Source organism: Periplaneta americana, chromosome 11, assembly GCF_040183065.1.
Source record: "Periplaneta americana isolate PAMFEO1 chromosome 11, P.americana_PAMFEO1_priV1, whole genome shotgun sequence".
Lineage (NCBI taxonomy): Eukaryota > Metazoa > Arthropoda > Insecta > Blattodea > Blattidae > Periplaneta > Periplaneta americana.
In genome coordinates, this window is record NC_091127.1 from 9,085,020 (window position 1) to 9,103,550 (window position 18,531).

The 18,531-nt window shown below is 37.4% G+C and overlaps 1 protein-coding gene across 1 annotated transcript; it reads right to left on the minus strand.

Moving 5' to 3' along the window:
- Positions 1 to 289: 289 nt before the first annotated feature.
- Positions 290 to 17,378, minus strand: LOC138708775 (mitochondrial dicarboxylate carrier-like). Its single transcript, XM_069838937.1, has 8 exons — positions 17,059 to 17,378; positions 15,890 to 15,986; positions 12,335 to 12,490; positions 7,827 to 7,993; positions 7,323 to 7,527; positions 2,607 to 2,687; positions 1,814 to 1,870; positions 290 to 996 (listed from the first exon to the last, which is right to left on the minus strand). The coding sequence occupies exons 1-8, from the start codon at positions 17,061 to 17,063 to the stop codon at positions 895 to 897; spliced, it is 870 nt and encodes a 289-aa protein (XP_069695038.1). The 5' UTR covers positions 17,064 to 17,378; the 3' UTR covers positions 290 to 894.
- Between the last annotated feature and the right edge of the window lie 1,153 nt (positions 17,379 to 18,531).

Genomic DNA, 18,531 nt, shown 5'->3' on the forward strand with positions numbered 1-18,531 from the left:
AATCACCCTGTATTAAAGTTACACAAAAATAATCCACACCTGTGGAGTAACGGTTAGCACGTCTGGCCGCGAAACCAGGTGGCCCGGGTTCGATTCCCGGTCGGGGCAAGTTACCTGGTTGAGGTTTTTTCCGGGGTTTTCCCTCAACCCAATATGAGCAAATGCTGGGTAACTTTCGGTGCTGGACCCCGGACTCATTTCACCGGCATTATCACCTTCATCTCATTCAGACGCTAAATAACCTAAGCTGTTGATAAAGCGTCGTAAAATAACCTACTGAAATAAATAAAAAATACACAAAAATATGTGCAATAATGGAATTATTTTATCTTCAGTGTATCATGTTACTAAGGAGATTGCTGTTTGTGTTTTTTTAGAGGTAAATAGTAACCTGGGTGTAAAAAGTATCGAAAACTTTGGAAAGAATAATTGTAAATATTAATCTTATATCCTTGTTTTGCCATATTCTCAAAATGTTTTATTTGCATATGACAAATGAGTAGGCTACTGGTACCCATTTGTAGTGCAATTAGCTGCCTGCCTGAATACTTCAACAATGAACATTGCCTAATGGCTACAGTGTTAGCACTCACCCACCTTTAACTGTGAACCTAATTAAAGCGGATTTGAAAATTCCGCATACTTAGCATATAACCCTAACCTCAACTACTCAAAACCACAGTCTGTAATACGACAATAGCAAACTTTCTAAATCATTGTTTAAAATGAGACACAAGAGCTCTGTTATAAAATAAAAAATCAGAGGTAGAAAAGCAGTCCTCATGAGCACTTCTAAACAGTCTGCAAAACCTTGCAAATACATTTTGACTGGCTCTGTAATACTGAGAAATTGCAGCAGCATTATTACCAAATCTATTGAGACTGCAGAATATATCAAGAAAACGTTACAATACCAAAATTGAGGCGAAGTTGTTCATAGAATACAAATGTCAGTATTGTATGCGGTGCCAGGCGAATGAAACGAAGAACATATCCCTGTGGGGAAAGAAAGTACTTCTTTAGAACTACAATAATTTATTTTTAATTGAATATGCCTAAGTAATGGAAAGAAAAACCTTCCATTCTTTTATTTTCTCATAATAGGGGCAAGTTTATTATTTAAATGTAGGTATACAGACTTCACTGGTATGAACTGAATTTGGACAGGGCTTTTTATATTGATAGTTAATACAGAGATTATGGCGTTTCGAAGGTTGCATTTACCTTAACCTACATGTGAAAAGAAGAAACAAGAAAAGTATATACTAGCTGCAACTTTTACAGTTGGCTAAGTCCACTTGTTTGGCCAGTGTATTCTATATTTAATCAAGTATCATACTAGTTGCAACTTTTACAATTGGCTAAGTCCACTTGTTTGGCCAGTGTATTCTATATTTAATCAAGTATCATACTAGTTGCAACTTTTACAATTGGCTAAGTCCACTTGTTTGGTCAGTGTATTCTATGTGTAATCAGTAATGACTAATGAAATCTAACTTCATAAAAATATTTCACTCGTTTAAAGAAGTGCACTAGTTCAATACTATAGGGAAGGTGTATGTATGTATGTTATATTATCTCTTATTTCGGACATTTTATAAATTATAATTTTTAATTACACGACTTTTTGAAGTCGCCAACAGACAAAAATAAATTTCATTTGGATTTGCTGCTAGAATTACTACTAATGTACTATTTTTAGATTTCATTTTGTCTGCCATATAAGTTCGTATTACTTATAATATTAATATGATACTGATATGTAAATAATTACTTGACACAAAAATCGGATATGAGTATTCTATTTTCTTACCTTAAAAAATCCAGTAGGACCCAGTTTTGCTGTATGAGTTATCACATGCCACATATTCTGGGGGAAAAATGAACATATAAAGTTAAACATTGTTGTTAAACAAGCTTTGACAGTAAGAAAATATAATGTCGGGTCAATAAGTATGTATTTGAATTTAGTGAGTCAGCGAATAAAGGAAGAGTATTTTCCTTGGACCAAAAGTACAATACAAATGGAATAAAAATTATGCATTATCACATGCCATATATTCTGGGGTAAAATGAAAATATAAAGTTATACAAGTTACACTCTGTTGTTAAACAAACTTTGACAGTAAGAAAATATGATGTCAGGTCAATAAGTATGTAGGCCTATTTGAATTTAGGTTAAGTTGACTATCCAATAGTGAGTCATAGTAGTACCACAGTCTAATATATACAATCACGAAGCTCAATACATAGGAAAAATGCATCCATAGATAGTTGCTAACCACAAGGATCGCTACAATCGCCTCATTACAGACAATGCGGAATAGTACCAGCACAGTCCATTGTACCTAGCAACCTCAACAACTCAAGCTTCGTGACTGTATATACTAGACTGTGGTAGTACTATAAATCAGTGAATAAAAGACGAGTATTTTCCTTGGACCAAATGTAAAATACAAATGGAGTAAAAATTAAATGTCATGATTCACCATTAACTTAATGGCATGTAATTTCCTTTTTCTTTTCTTTAAGAACGTGCCAATGTGAAAGTAGAATACAAATTCATTAAGAATGACAGTATTCAATGGACTAAGGAACATGCGTACCTTATATTCTCCAGGCTTGGCATTCATTGTCCTAGTTTTGATGACGTCTATTGGCTGGGTTAAGGTTGTTGCCACGCCACCCTAAACAACAAACGTTTACATCTGCTGTTATATTGCACATTCGATTAGAAGAAAGCACACTGGCTAGAAACAAATTTAGAACAGTTTTATATTATTACTGTAAAGTCTCTGGATTGCTGTTGGTACATGAAACACAAGATTCTTCACGATTTCCCAGTATAGCAGCCCATTCCACAGCATACCTTCAGCCATTACTATTTCACATCTTTAAACAGTAGGACTACTTTCATTGTATTAACGTTCTCAGGCCTCAAATCAATGTTCTTTGACATTTCTTACTGATTTCGGAAAGGAGAGAGTGGAAAATGAACAGACAAGGGCTTTTTTTCAACAGAAACATTACGAACCATATAAAAATATTCTATCCAGAGCACTTCATAACTTAATGATTTGAAGTGTAACTGTTATATAAACATGATTGGTTAATTTACAGCGCTTCTAGATATGGTATTGTGGCAGCCGGGATTCGATCACGTGTCCCACAGAGGGCGGGGTGCGCGAGAGGACGGGCGGCACAGCAAAACGGTGAGGAGGCTGCAGCCACGCGGGTCTGGAGGGGACGGATGTAAGAGTCACGTAATGTCTAGAAATCGAAAAGACGAAAACGTGTAATTTAGTAATAAATACAGGATGCGAAGAGAAGCGAGTTCAGTTTTTGGAGAGCAAGCCAGTCAGTCTTGTGTAGCAGCAGTGAAGCCAGCTTCGAGACCGGAGTTCGACTTGAGTGTGTCCGTAACTGTGAGGGCGTCCTGGCGAGTGCAGAGTATCCGGAGTCTTTGGTTCGATGTACAGAGGACCGCAGTTGGGGAACCTGAGTTCGAAGTTCAGTGGACTGTCTCTGGAAGTCTTGGATTCGATATACTGTGAACTTGAGTGAATGAGCTAGAAGAACTAACCAAGGCAAACGAACTGTGAACTGACAGTTTTGTTTGTAAATAGTGCTTTGTGAACATTAGTGAGATTAGAAGTACATTGTTGTTCTCAATAATCCAAGTGAATTGCCATTGTCGTCTGTGGAGTGCAATAACGAATACTGTGTTGCTGTGTGGAGTGGAAATCCCATTGTTGATGGGAGTGTTTAAATTCAATTATAGAAAGTTACTATTGTTGTGACAATAAAAGTTACATTATTGTTTGAATTAAAAGTCACAGTATGCTAGTTTGGTAGTACCGGTATTGAATTCTGAATTCTATTTCTGAGATAGAATTCATTACCCTTATGAAGGATGGTATGCAATGATGATAAACAACAGAGTTTAATTTTATGATGAGGGAAAAATGACTGGTAAGTTTTGTCTGAAAACCTTTCATTTAGAGACAGGTTATTTTAGATGCCATAATAAAAATTGGAGATTTATCCTTCGAAGGGGTGGAAAAATTCAAATATCTTGGAGCAACAGTAACAAATATAAATGACACTCGGGAGGAAATTAAACGCAGAATAAATATGGGAAATGCCTCTTATTATTCGGTTGAGAAGCTTTTATCATCCAGTCTGCTGTCAAAAAAATCTGAAAGTTAGAATTTATAAAACAGTTATATTACCGGTTGTTCTGTATGGTTGTGAAACTTGGACTCTCATTTTGAGAGAGGAACATAGGTTAAGGGTGTTTGAGAATAAGGTGCTTAGGAAAATATTTGGGGCTAAGAGGGATGAAGTTACAGGAGAATGGAGAAAGTTACACAACACAGAACTGCACGCATTGTATTCTTCACCTGACATAATTAGGAACATTAAATCCAGACGTTTGAGATGGGCAGGGCATGTAGCACGTATGGGCGAATCCAGAGTGTTAGTTGGGAGACTGGAGGGAAAAAGACCTTTGGGGAGGCCGAGACGTAGATGGGAGGATAATATTAAAATGGATTTGAGGGAGGTGGGATATGATGATAGAGAGTGGATTAATCTTGCACAGGATAGGGACCAATGGCGGGCTTATGTGAGAGCGGCAATGAACCTTCGGGTTCCTTAAAAGCCATTTGTAAGTAGGTAAGTAAATCTGTAACGTGTAGGGTTTCTATCTACCGAGGTGTTACAGCCCTTTAAGGGCCCAGACCGACAAGGTAGCTGCTGACTTCACGTCCACATGCCAAAGCAGAGGTGGACTATCATCCAACCAGAATGAAGGTATTGTGTGGTTAGCATGATGATCCCCCCAGCTGTTATAAATGGCTTTTGTAACCGAATTTCGCTACCTATCATAGCCCCCCCAAGTATATCATGATATTGGGTCAGCACCGATCCTATATATTGGCTGAAATTTCATGAGAAAATGAGGACTCGAAGCAGAGCACATTTCCATAGTGCGATTCTTAGGTAGGATGCCTTAGACCAGTGGTATTCAATCTTTTTTTCACTGATTAACAATAACTCACGGGTGCTCGTGTAAAGGGGGTTAAGTCAAATTGCAAGGTATGTAAACTTCTCTCCTTTGGCACTGAACAAAACCCCTTTGTCACAAAATATGGATCAAAGATGGGAAAAATGACTTAACCCCTTTAACACAAGAGAAAAGTAATTGTGGATAGTTCAAATCTGTACTTATTCCAGTTTAGCCAAATCAACTTAACCCCCTTTACACGAGCACCCGCGAACTTCTTTACTGTGTTAAACTGTTAATATCATATTAACTCAGTAAAGAAGTTACTGTTAATCAGTGATTATACAAGTTTTAGAATAGTATACCAAACAATGAACAATCTTTTTTGCTAGAACCCCAAACTGCATTGCAATTATATGAGAAATAACACAAAACAATGAAAATATGTGAACTGCAATAATTATCAACAAATGTAATAAAATGTCGGCATTTTTTACACACATAAAACAAATCTGATAATAGGTGTGAATTCTGGCTGTAAAAATATTATTATATTTTTATGTACAGTAAATGAAAATGAACATAAAACTTGATGCAATAGATCCATCAATAGTTATGCATTCCATTACCTCTGAATAGCAATTTCTACTCATGGACACAATAGCAATAGCAGATAGGTAATAAAAACACACTTAGTAAACCCACCAACCTGAAGTGGTAAGCTTTGTTAGTCTCGTCTGCGACTGTTCGCTATGGGACAGATGACTGCAGGAACAATGCCAAGCAAAGAAAAAGGTTCCTTCTTCATCGCCATTCAGCATCAAGTGAAATGGATTTTATAGCAGTCTCTTCCGTGAACAGTGTGTCTGAAGCTTTGTGCTAAGCATTTCCCACAACCACAAAAAAAAAAAATGCACGGCTTCATAATTATATTCAAGTAAAGGACATTTTATCCTATACCAACCTGAAACCATGGATAGCTTTATACAATAACGTCAGTGAATATAGCAACATATTACAAGAATTCAATTGGCGCACCATTAGCTAAATGGGTAAAGCATCAGGTTTTCAAACAAGCTAAACCACAAAGAAAGGCAGGACGAGGGTTGTTTTCATCCAGGAACTACCATACATCTGCACCGCACTTTAGTAAGTGTACACCCTCAAGGGTGCCCAGTACTATTATGTAACAGCCATACATCGTATATTGTAATACTGTTACTAATGTTAATTCTTTGCATTAATTTATGTTCCATTATTTCAAATATCCCAATAACAGTACATTATGCAACGAGCCTATAATGGTAGTAATTAAGACATGAGTATGTTTATGAAACGAGCACAAGCGAGTTTCATAATTTTCCTACGAGCGTTTTAATTACCATTATAAGCAAGTTTCATACGACTTTTTATGCTCGACCATATTTCTAACTTGAAATTATTCATAAGTATTCATGTTATTCTTATCTGACTGAGGAGCGGAACTGACCTTGTGCAATACCTCGTAAATTGTGAGATGTGCGCAGACGCGAAAGTATTGATTTTTTCCGAGAAACAAATGTCGACATTGACCTTGATATAATCTAGAGAGTTGTTGTTGTTGTTTTCTAATGCCAGGCGTTTGACAATAAAGTCATTTGACCTCTTGCACTCCAATATTTTTCAAAGATATTATCATGACTAGCCACTGAAGCACAGATTTTGAGGTGTTCCGAATCCATTTCTTGGTTTGAGTTGCACAATGGGCAGTTAGGGGACTGATATATTCCAATTCTATGCAAGTGTTTGGCCAAACAATCATGGCCTGTTGCCAATCTAAATGCAGCTACAGACGATTTTCGTGGTAAATCGGGAATTAACTGTGGATTTTGATGCAGAGAGTTCCATTTTTTCCCTTGGGATTGAGTTATCAAATTTTGTTTGTTGAAGTCTAAGTATGTAGATTTAATAAATCTCTTCACAGAGTAATACGTAGATTTAGTAATAATATAGAGAGTAAAATACACATTAATCTTGATATAACCTTGAAATTGAATTAGACACTGAAAAACGAGATGAAAAATTGAATTTATTTGAATATTATTTAAATTAATGCTAATTATTATAGTAACAGAACTAGTTGTCTTTCGATTGCAGAATAATCGATACTTGCGCTTTCATATTGCTACAATGGTATTTTCTGATTGGTGGAACACCTGAACTTTAATGAATAGGTGTACTTTAATGAGGTCCATTAAAGGGCTGCTACCAGGTGTATAATTACTACATTTCGGCATGGTCGAGCATAAAATTATAAATACATTTGCAAACTCACAGCAGCTAAACTGGCCAGAAAGTGTGTAGTTAAGTTATCTTGGAAGTCCACACCAAGAAGCAGAGTTTTAAAATGGTCATAGAAAGACAATTGTCCAATAGTCATGAACACTGATCTCCCAGTAGCTGTGGATGCACCAGAAAACAATTGCCGGAATCCTTCTTCTTTGTAAACTCGCCATAACCCATCAAATACATGGCGATAGCTGAAAACAATACAAATGCATGATGAGAGCTCACACAGAGATAAAGGCCTCGCTTAATAATCTGATTTAATTCATTTTACCCACTTGTATATAAAGTAATGTAAATAAAAATTCAGTGGAGCAATGGAGCACGAATATTTATTTAAATTTTATGCACATAACAAAATAAAATATTATTAGAACATATCCAAACAGTTGCAATTTCAAAATAAATAAATTGAAGATAACAGGAGAAAAAGGAAAGTCATGGTACCAAATTCTCAAATTTTGAGAATATTACGGAAAGTATTGTCACTTACTTTCGTCTCCTTTCAACTGGAAGTTTAATATCATTTTGCATGCGGACGTTGATGAGATCAGCAGGTGTTCCAATAAAGCCACCAATGATTCCTCCAACAGCAGCTATGCCAACCTTCTGGTAGAATGGTATTTTTTCACCTGGTTTGGCAATGTGCTCTTTAGAAACCTGTTAAGAATTAAAGTGCTTAATATACATTTATGCAAAACTTTCTCTTTGAAAACAATATCAGTTTTATTTTGTTATGCAGCATATCACACACAACTTGAATTCATTAATTTCAGAGAAATTCATACATTGCAAAAGTCACTATTCAGATTTTTGTACTATAAGAACGTAATTTTAAAATAGAGAGTGCAAATCCTTTCAGTGACAAGAATTTGTTATACCAGCGAAGAGGAAGAGGAAGAGGAAAAGGAAGAGGAAGAGGAAGAGGAAGAGGAAGAGGAAGAGGAAGAGGAAGAAGAAGAAGAAGAAGAAGAAGAAGAAGAAGAAGAAGAAGAAGAAGAAGAAGAAGAAGAAGAAGAAGAAGAAGAAGAAGAAGGCTGTCACAAAGAAAACATACACTTTGTAATTTTGCATTTTGCAACAATTCGTTTCTTTTTCATCTTCCAAATGATATTACTGCTTATAATTCATTTTGTTAAACTTTAATTCAAAAGGAATACGTAAATGGAATTATGATATTAAATAATGCTGAGTTCTTGGCAATAAAGCCATTAACTCTCTTGCTCTCCAATATAGGAGAGAGACGTAGCAAAAAGTATAACCGTATTAAGGTAGGCACCATATTTTTATGTGTGGTGTATACAGGGTGTTTAAAAAATATGGGGCATAATTTCAGGTATGTATTTCCCACATGTAGACAATCAAAATAGTTCATTACAACATGTGTCCGGAAATGCTTTATTTCCGAGTTATGGCCTTCATAACATTGAAATTCACCGGAACGTTTTTCTTTCTGCAGGTCGTTGCCGTCAAAGGAGACATTAAGAGGGCACTCTGACAGTTCATTCCGAGGCGAAGGTTACATTCAGTGTTGTGTAGGCGTTAGACTGTGCGACATGTATTCAAATCAAGAGCTGGCAGAGATACACTTCATGTACGGTAAGGCGGACGGCAATGCTGCGCTGGCTCGTCGTTTGTATCAGGAGAGGTACCCACAGCGACAATGTCCAGATCGGAAGACATTTGTACATCTCCATTACCGTCTGTGCAAGTATGGAAAATTTAACTCTCCTGGTTTGGGAAGGGGACGACCAAGATCTACAACTCCAGAAGTACAGGGGGAGATTCTGGAGGCTGTGAACATGACTCCTTCTATCAGCACACGAAGGGTAGCATTGCAAGTCAATGTTCCTCATACGACTGTCTGGAGACTGTTGAAAGAGTATCAATTGTATCCTTATCATTTGCAAAGTGTACAGGCCCTTCACGAGTTAGGTTCTGTCAGTGGTTCTTGCAACAGTGTGGTGTAAATCCGAACTTTCCTGCCTTAGTATTATTTACAGATGAAGCACAGTTCACACGAGATGGCATAACAAATTTCCACAATCAGCATGTATGGGCGTATGAAAACCCACGTGCAACTGTTCCATCTCATCACTAGGTACGGTTCTCCCTCAACATGTGGGCCGGTATCATAGGTGATCGATTAGTTGGACCCCATGTACTTGTAAACAGACTTATGGGGCAGGAGTACACAAACTTCCTGGAAAACACCATACCTCATGTTTTAGAAGACACTCCACTGATCAATCGTCAACACATTCACTTCTTGCATGATGGCGCTCCTGCACACTTCAGTCGTACGGCTCGCCGGTACTTGGTTCGAAGGTTTCCTGATCGATGGAGGTAGAGGTGGCCCAATTGCTTGGCCTCCACGCTCACCTGATCTGAACCCTCTCGATTTTTACTTGTGGGGCCATTTAAAATCATTGGTTTATTCGTCTCCGGTGCCTGATTTGGAATCCCTTCGGAATCGAATTGTGGCATGTTCTGAGGACATACGCAATACTCCTGGAGTTTGGGATCGTGTTCCCAGGTCAATGAGACATCGATGTGAGGTCTGTATTCAAGCAGGAGGTGGACATTTTGAACATCTTCTGTAATGACAACGACCTGCGGAAAGAAAAACGTTCCAGTGCATTTCAATGTTGTGAAGGCCATAACTCAGAAATGAAGCATTTCTGGACACATGTTGTAATGAACTATTTTGATTGTCTACATGTGGGAAATACATAACTGAAATTATGCCCCGTATTTTTGAAACACTCTGTATATCACCTACATGCAACATCCAAATTCTTTGGAGAACCACATCTGCCATTGATTAGTGGAGTCATATCACCCACAAACTGAGGCATTCTGTTAGAATTATTAAGTGGACTGGGAAGGAGAAACAAAGAAACTCACTCTGATATGTCATGCCATTTGTTGCAGCTGCGCTATCATCTAGCAAACTAATTTCAAGAATCTGCTCCCCTGAGGAAATGGTAGTGAGTACTGCATTTATTTAACAAAGTGTTATATTTTGCGTTGTATTCCCCTTTAAGGCAATTTCCTTCACTTAAAAATATTTCTTAATCTCCAAATATAACAGGATGGTGGTTTAAAAGTCACTTTCCCCAAATGCTTTAATTACATTCAATTTACATTTGACTACACATTCCTTCACAGTTTTGTTCGAAATGGAGGCCCTGTTTCTCGATACACAATTCACAATGTTTAGACTCTGATTTACAGATGGCAGAACATAACACGCAAACTTCATCCAGTTTCACGAATAACTATTCGATCATCTGTCACAACTGATTCAGATCCTGCAGTTTCTGAGAAAAACGCCATTTTACAGGATACACCACAGCGAAAAATCACATAGTATCAGATCGCATTGTTTTGGGTAGCATTGTGTTGCACCACGACGGCCAATCCATTGATGAAATTACTGTTCAAGAAGTCCCTCACTCCTACACCATAATGAGGTGATGTTTCATCCTGTTGTCATATCAACTGCATATCGGCAAAATGAGGGCTGTTTTCAAGACATGACATTAGAAAAACAGTTGATGTATGAACATGGTTGCCAACTCACCACTTATTACACTAGCTATTCGTTTATTCAAGTTATGACATCTGTATATGTGTACAAGTATGAAACCTGAGGTCCACACCTGTGGAGTAACGGTCAGCACGTCTGGCTGTGAAACCAGGTGGCCCGGGTTCGAATCCCGGTCGGGACAAGTTACCTGGTTGAGGTTCCGGGGTTTTCCCTCAACCCAATACGAGAAATGCTGGGTAACTTTCGGTGCTGGACCCCGGACTCATTTCACTGGCATTATCACCTTCATCTCATTCAGACGCTAAATAACCTGAGATGTTGATACAGCATCGTAAAATAACCCAATAGAAAAAAATGAAACCTAAGAACGAATATTGGGTAAAGTGACTTTTGCTTCACCTTTATTAAATTAAGAAGAAAAAAAAACATGTTGTTGTTTTCTAATGCCAGGCATGTGACAATAAAGTCATTTGACCTCTTGCACTCCAATATTTTTCAAAGATATTGTCATGGTTAGCCACTGACGCACAGATTTTGAGATGTTCTGAATCCATTTCTTGATTTGAGTTGCACAATGGACAGTTAGGGGACTGATATATTCCAATTCTATGCAAGTGTTTGGCCAAACAATCATGGCCTGTTGCCAATCTAAATGCAGCTACAGACGATTTGCGTGATAAATCGGGAATCAACTGTGGATTATAATGCAGAGAGTTCCATTTTTTCCCTTGAGATTGTGTTATCAAATTTTGTTTGTTGAAGTCTAAGTATGTAGATTTAATAAATCTTTTCACAGAATAATATGTAGATTTAGTAACAGGTCTGTAAGTAGCAGTGCTGCTCTTCTTTGCTAAAGCATCCGTATTCTCGTTTCCCAGGATTCCACAATGGGATTATATCCATTGGAATACAATTCTTTTATTGATTGTTATTAGTTGAGAGAGCATTTTAGTTATTTCTGCTGTTTGAGATGAAGGTGTGTGTCTAGAGACTATTGATAGAATAGCTGCCTTGGAGTCTGGCAATATAACTGCATTCTTAAATTTATTGATGTGGCATTGAAGATTCCTGAGACTTTCACTTATTGCAATGATTTCTCCACCAAAACTGGTTGTTTCACATCCAAGAGATCTATAAAGTGAGAAGAGACAGCATGTAACACCAGCACCGGCACCTTGTTCTCTGGAGATCAAGGATCCGTCGGTGTATAAATGAAGCCAGTTTTGTGGAGGGTACCTAATATTAATTGTCTCTAAAGACAAAAAGAACTTGCGAAAGTGAAGAATAGTGTGTAGTAACCAAAGTGAGTACTACAATAACTACATTAACATAACAAGTACCATACTGGAAAATAGTATTACTGAAGGCATACAGTGCATCATTGCAAAAATGGAAAAAAATGGTTCATGTTTCTTAAGTTTCCTCTAAAACTACAACGAAATGCTAACCTCGTACACTGCGAATCTCGTAGTTGAGTATGTGAGTTGGCGCAACACTGCTGCCGTAAGGCCGTGGTTCAGTGCTAGGAAGCCATCCCGCTTTATGACATTCATTGTAAGACGTACCACCGAGAGTTTTGAAACCTGTTGGGTCTGCTGATGTACCTGAAACACAATGAATTAAATCAATTAAGAATTGTGGTGAACAAAACACTTTTTTTATGTAACACATCTGTTTGAAGGGTGCTGGGTAATGGAATCAGGGAACAAAAAGTGTAAGTTTGCGTAACATGTCAGACTGTGGGCTAAAGCAAGGAGATGCACTATCACCTTTACTTTTAAACTTTGCTCTAGAATATGCCATTAGGAAAGTCCAGGATAACAGAGAGGGTTTGGAATTGAACGGGTTACATCAGCTGCTTGTCTATGCGGATGACGGGAATATGTAGGAGAAAATCCACAAACGATTAGGGAAAACACGGGAATTTTACTGGAAGCAAGTATTTCTTTTATTACGTTATTTTACGACGCTGTATCAACATCTCAGGTTATTTAGCGTCTGAATGAAATGAAGGTGATAATGCCGGTGAAATGAGTCCGGTGTCCAGCAACGAAAGTTACCCAGCATTTGCTCATATTGGGTTGGGGGAAAGCCCCGGAAACAACCTCAACCAGGTAACTTGCCCTGACCGGGAATCGAACCCGGGCCACCTGGTTTCGCGGCCAGACGCACTGACCGTTACTCCATAGGACTGGAAGCAAGTAAAGAGATAGGTTTGGAAGTAAATCCCGAAAAGACAAAGTATATGATTATGACTCGTGACAGGAATATTGTACGAAATGGAATTATAAAAATTGGAAATTTATCTTTCGAAGAGGTGGAGAAGTTCAAATATCTTGGAGCAACAGTAACAAATATAAATGACACTCGGGAGGAAATTAAACACAGAATAAATATGGGAAATGCCTGTTATTATTCGGTTGAGAAGCTTTTGTCATCCAGTCTGCTGTCAAAAAATCTGAAAGTTGGAATTTATAAAACAGTTATATTACCGGTTGTTCTTTATGGTTGTGAAACTTGGACTCTCACTTTGAGAGAGGAACATAGGTTAAGGGTGTTTGAGAATAAGGTGCTTAGAAAAATATTTCGGGCTAAGAGGGATGAAGTTACAGGAGAATGGAGAAAGTTACACAACACAGAACTGCACGCATTGTATTCTTCACCTGACATAATTAGGAACATTAAATCCAGACGTTTGAGATGGGCAGGGCATGTAGCACGTATGGGCGAATCCAGAAATGCATATAGTGTGTTAGTTGGGAGGCCGGAGGGAAAAAGACCTTTAGGGAGGCCGAGACGTAGATGGGAAGATAATATTAAAATGGATTTGAGGGAGGTGGGATATGATGATAGAGACTGGATTAATCTTGCTCAGGATAGGGACCAATGGCGGGCTTATGTGAGGGCGGCAATGAACCTCCGGCTTCCTTAAAAGCCAGTAAGTAACATGTCAGGTGTCTAGTGATTTCCTAAGCAGTCTGTCTCACTCCATTTTGTATATAATGTGGCTAGTTTTTCAGTGATCGATCTTGCTCCATTCTCTATCTGATTATTGGATAGGGCGTATTTTAACTGTTATGATTAAAAATGTGATACTTGAACAACAGAAATCATATTAGGGAATTTTCTGACGTATATACGTCTATATCTAAGGGTACTATGCCCAAAACGTAATTTTAATAAAGGATGTTTTTGTATCAAACAAGGTTTACTATCAATTTTTGTTTCTTCAGTTGCATGTGTCATATTCCATCATTATAAAATATGAAGTGACAGTAACTTCGCCAGAACCATTTTAAAAGAACAATTCCGAATGCTGCCAGGAGCCTTATAATGAGGGTGGGAAGCTCATCCATATCAAAATAAATTAGTTTTTTTTTCCATACTATAATTTTTATTTGTTGTATTAAATAATTCTGAGTTTAAAACCGCTGGGCAATTATAATTATTTAACCATCTGTAGCAATATTTTACTACTTAATTAACTTATTATTCCCAGAACATGAATTTTACCAGCAATCGAAAAGTATTGGGATTAAATTTGAATAAGAAACAAAAACAAGTTTCCTTCCCAGGCAGGATTCGAACCACGAAAGTCTTAGTTACCAGTCTATCGTGCTCTGGAGTGAACAAGGCTCTGAAATCAGCTACAAGGGTCAGTCCGATTTTTTTGCCACAACACAATATTGAAGAGTGAACATAAAAAAGGCTCTAAGTGCCAATATCTTTGACAATTAGTTTTTCCAAAAAAAGAGAGAGAGAAAGAGAAAAGGGTCTATATCCCTGGCTCAATTCACTAAGAAAAATAATGTGCCATTGTAATTTTATTTAGGCCCTAGCTTCTCCCATAGATGTGCAAAATGTATATTACATTTCTGGTTGCACAAGAAAGCTCTGTTTTTTACGGTTTGTTTCTTGGGCACTTACAGCCTTTTTTATGTCCAGTCTTCAATTATTATTGACATTCTAAATACTCGTGACTAACTGAAATATTGGTACACATGCTGGAAAATGGCGACCAGGATGACGATAAATGACTATTAAACTTAACAGTAAGTTGTAGAGAAATGTCTAGTTTTATTTGCAAAGGTACCATGAATTTAGCATTTTCTTCTTCTTCTTCTTCTTCTTCTTCTTCTTCTTCTTCTTCTTCTTCTTCTTCCCTTCAAGTATTAGGCCAAATGGCCTGTTACGATCTCACAGTTGAATTTTCAATCCAGCGCTTCTTTGGACGATCGAAAGATCTCTTCCCGTTTGGACGATAGTGGAGCATGGCTTTTGGGATTCTATCTCTATGCATGCGATGCAGATGATTTATCCAGTTGTTCTGATAATGTTTTACGTGATTAATTACAGGTTCTAGTTGTAATTCTTCAATTACATCTTCATTGCGTTTGTGATCCCATTTCGTATATCCCGCTGTATATCTCATAAATTTAATTTCATTAGCCATTATTCTGCTTTCGTCTTTCTTCCTCAATGTCCATGCCTCACTGCCGTAACAAAGTACAGGTCTCGCCAAGATCCTGTAAAGGCAAATTCGAGTATGCTTTTGTACTAGGGAAGGTTTCATAATGGTGTTAATTATTCCCATTGTTTTGGTGTATTTAGAAATTTTCTGTGAAATGTCCACTTCATCGAAAAAAGATAATGTGTATCCGAGATATGTAAAATAATTTATCCTTTCTAATATTTTTGAATCTAAACATATTTTGCTAGGCACAGGGTATTTTCCACAGAAGGCCATAATTTTAGTTTTTTCTTTATTGATTTTCATATCATATTTAATACCAATTTTGTTAAAATTAAAAATTGAACGTTGTAATTCATCTTCTGAGGATGCCACCAGAGCTAAATCGTCTGCAAAATTTAGCATTTTATCATACATAATTACTCATATATGACAAATTTTTAAGAAGTGCCTTACACTGTTTATAGATCCAGCCTATAGCAGCTCTGAAGTTTGTTACCCTATGATAGCATGTTTATAGATTTATGTTTACCTTTATCGTATCAAGTGGCTGTGTGAAGCAAGCTGCAGCGGCAGAGGCTACGCCACCCATCCACCACCGCGACAATCGAATCTCTTTTGGGTTTGCCCTATTTGTGAAGAATAACTACATTAGTCTCTTATAAATGTAATTCCAGTCTCTTATACAGTAACAAATGTGCACAGCAAGCAGAGTAAAAACAATGCAAATATAAAGTAACTAGTGGCTTGTGCAACAAATGCTGCAAACTAAGTTCATTAGACGTTCAAATAAAAATTTTTCAGATTTATTTTCAATGAAGAATACCAGACATTTTGCAAGATATTTGCTTCCGTAATAATGAAACATACTCCCTCTGAATGTTTATTTTATGCCAAATACTTTCTTTGAACCTATCCACCTTCAGTTTTTAAGTTTCAATCCGAAAACGCAAGTAACAATGTCAGGACGATCAGTGGGTTTTTCATGTGGGAGTAAAGCAATAGCTATTTCAGGTCATTGTGGATTATAGGTGAAACTTAAAAAAATTTCAGGTTTGCTGTGCTTTCGAGGTGAATGTTACTTATGTCCCGCCCACTATGAGACATAGGCCAGTTTTACACTAATCCTAAACATCTTGACGGGATAATAAAAGCTTACACTAACCTAACCTAAGTGCGTCGGTATCTATTCCAAAATCGGCGGAAATCGCTCAACGCTCGTTTAACCAATATTCGTTCAGTGGGCGGTGGATACTCTACATTGACCTCTCTTAATTCTCCAATTGCCAAATTATGGTCAGAATTAAGTCTGCCCCCCCCCCCCTGAAAGTTCGAATGTCTACTACAGGCTACTAGTATGTCTCCATTTATCTATCAAGATGTGATCTATTTGGTTGTGTGTCAATCCATCTGGAGAAGTCCAAATATATATATATCCTTATGGGGGGATGTTGTACTTTTGACAATTAAATGTTTTGATGTCGCAAAGTTGACTAACCTAACTCCATTGTCATTACTAGTTACGTGTAGGCTTTCTTTTCCAATAATCGGTTTAAAAATATTCTCTCGTCCTACTTTAGCATTGAAATCCCCCAATAAAATTTTCAGGATAATAATAATAACCCCGAAGTTGAAGATCGCTCAAACTCATTTTCCCGATAAATTTTAATCACTATAACACTAAGCAAAATTATTACTCACATCATGACTCTATCTGGTGGGCTCTCTATTTTAATAACAAATTAAAATGTATCTTCATGAACGTATAGATACTATGTGAAGAATAAAAATATTGAGGTTATATCGTTCGTGTACATACGATAGACACATGTTCTTGCAACTGCTAAATATTTCGACGCCCTTGATATTGCCTGCTCTTCTTACGTCCATAACATATTTCTATATGCCATTAACATTGCAAATCACGAAGCTGTGCAGAATTCAGAGATATACGAACAAACGCACATCCTGTAATAATCTTATTACCAGAGCCACCTACATTTACGAGCCGGAGCATGCATACAAGGTGCATTTGGCAACGCTGAGCGGAGTCAAAGACAGAGGCGGGATCTGTGTGTGATCTATGAGCGGGATAGATCTACTCCTCACATGGGCCCGGTCCCAAGCCCTGGGCGGAAAATTCGTAGGGGGGCAAAATTGTGAAAAATAAAAACGTGAACTCTCGTCCACTCAGTCGCTAGCTTGTGAAAGAGAAGGGAGCAGACTCCGCCTTCTCCCTAATGACGTCAAGCGCCAGTTTGCAGAATCCATAGTCGGAGTATAATAGCATAATATGTTAAATTGTTGTTACATGAATTATGGTTTATTTAACGACGCTCGCAACTGCAGAGGTTATATCAGCGTCGCCGGTGTGCCGGAATTTTGTCCCGCAGGAGTTCTTTTACATGCCAGTAAATCTACTGACATGAGCCTGTCGCATTTAAACACACTTAAATGCCATCGACCTGGGCCGGGATCGAACCCGCAACATCGAGCATAGAAAGCCAGCGCTATACCAAGTAGGCCTATGCTACCGAGGCCGGCAATGGTAAACTTTAGCGGTCCCTGCTTAGGTCGTTCTTGCACGCATTAAAATAACAATGGAATTTATAACTATATTACATTTTATTGATTAACGTTTTCGGCATGATATGCCATCATCAGATCATAAGAAGCTATCACTTTATACATGCTTAATATTGGTACAACATTGGTTAATGCAATATAATATTCAAATAACAATTGGTCATGGTTACACTAGTTATATAGGCAATGCTTGTTGATTGAATATGTCCTAATTCAGCTGTTAGATTAAACAATGTGTGTGATACTCACAGGTGATAGATTCCATTTTTACTTAAAGCCAATTAACAATTTTCTTCATTAAAATGCAAGGGATGCACTTTCCATTAACTTCTCACTACGTTTTTTTTTTTTTTTTTTTTTTTTTTCAAGAAAAGTGAGCACTGTTTTTGTTTGTCATTGTAAACTGAAATATTTTCATTGCATATACTACAAATAATTTCACGGTATTATATTTGCTAAACAAAATTAACACTGAAAACTACTGCAATAAAAATTCAGCACATTTAACTTCCTACCTGTACTGTACTATAACAATAAAGACACAGTATCACAGAACAACAATCCAGACGGTTTAAATTTCAGCCAATC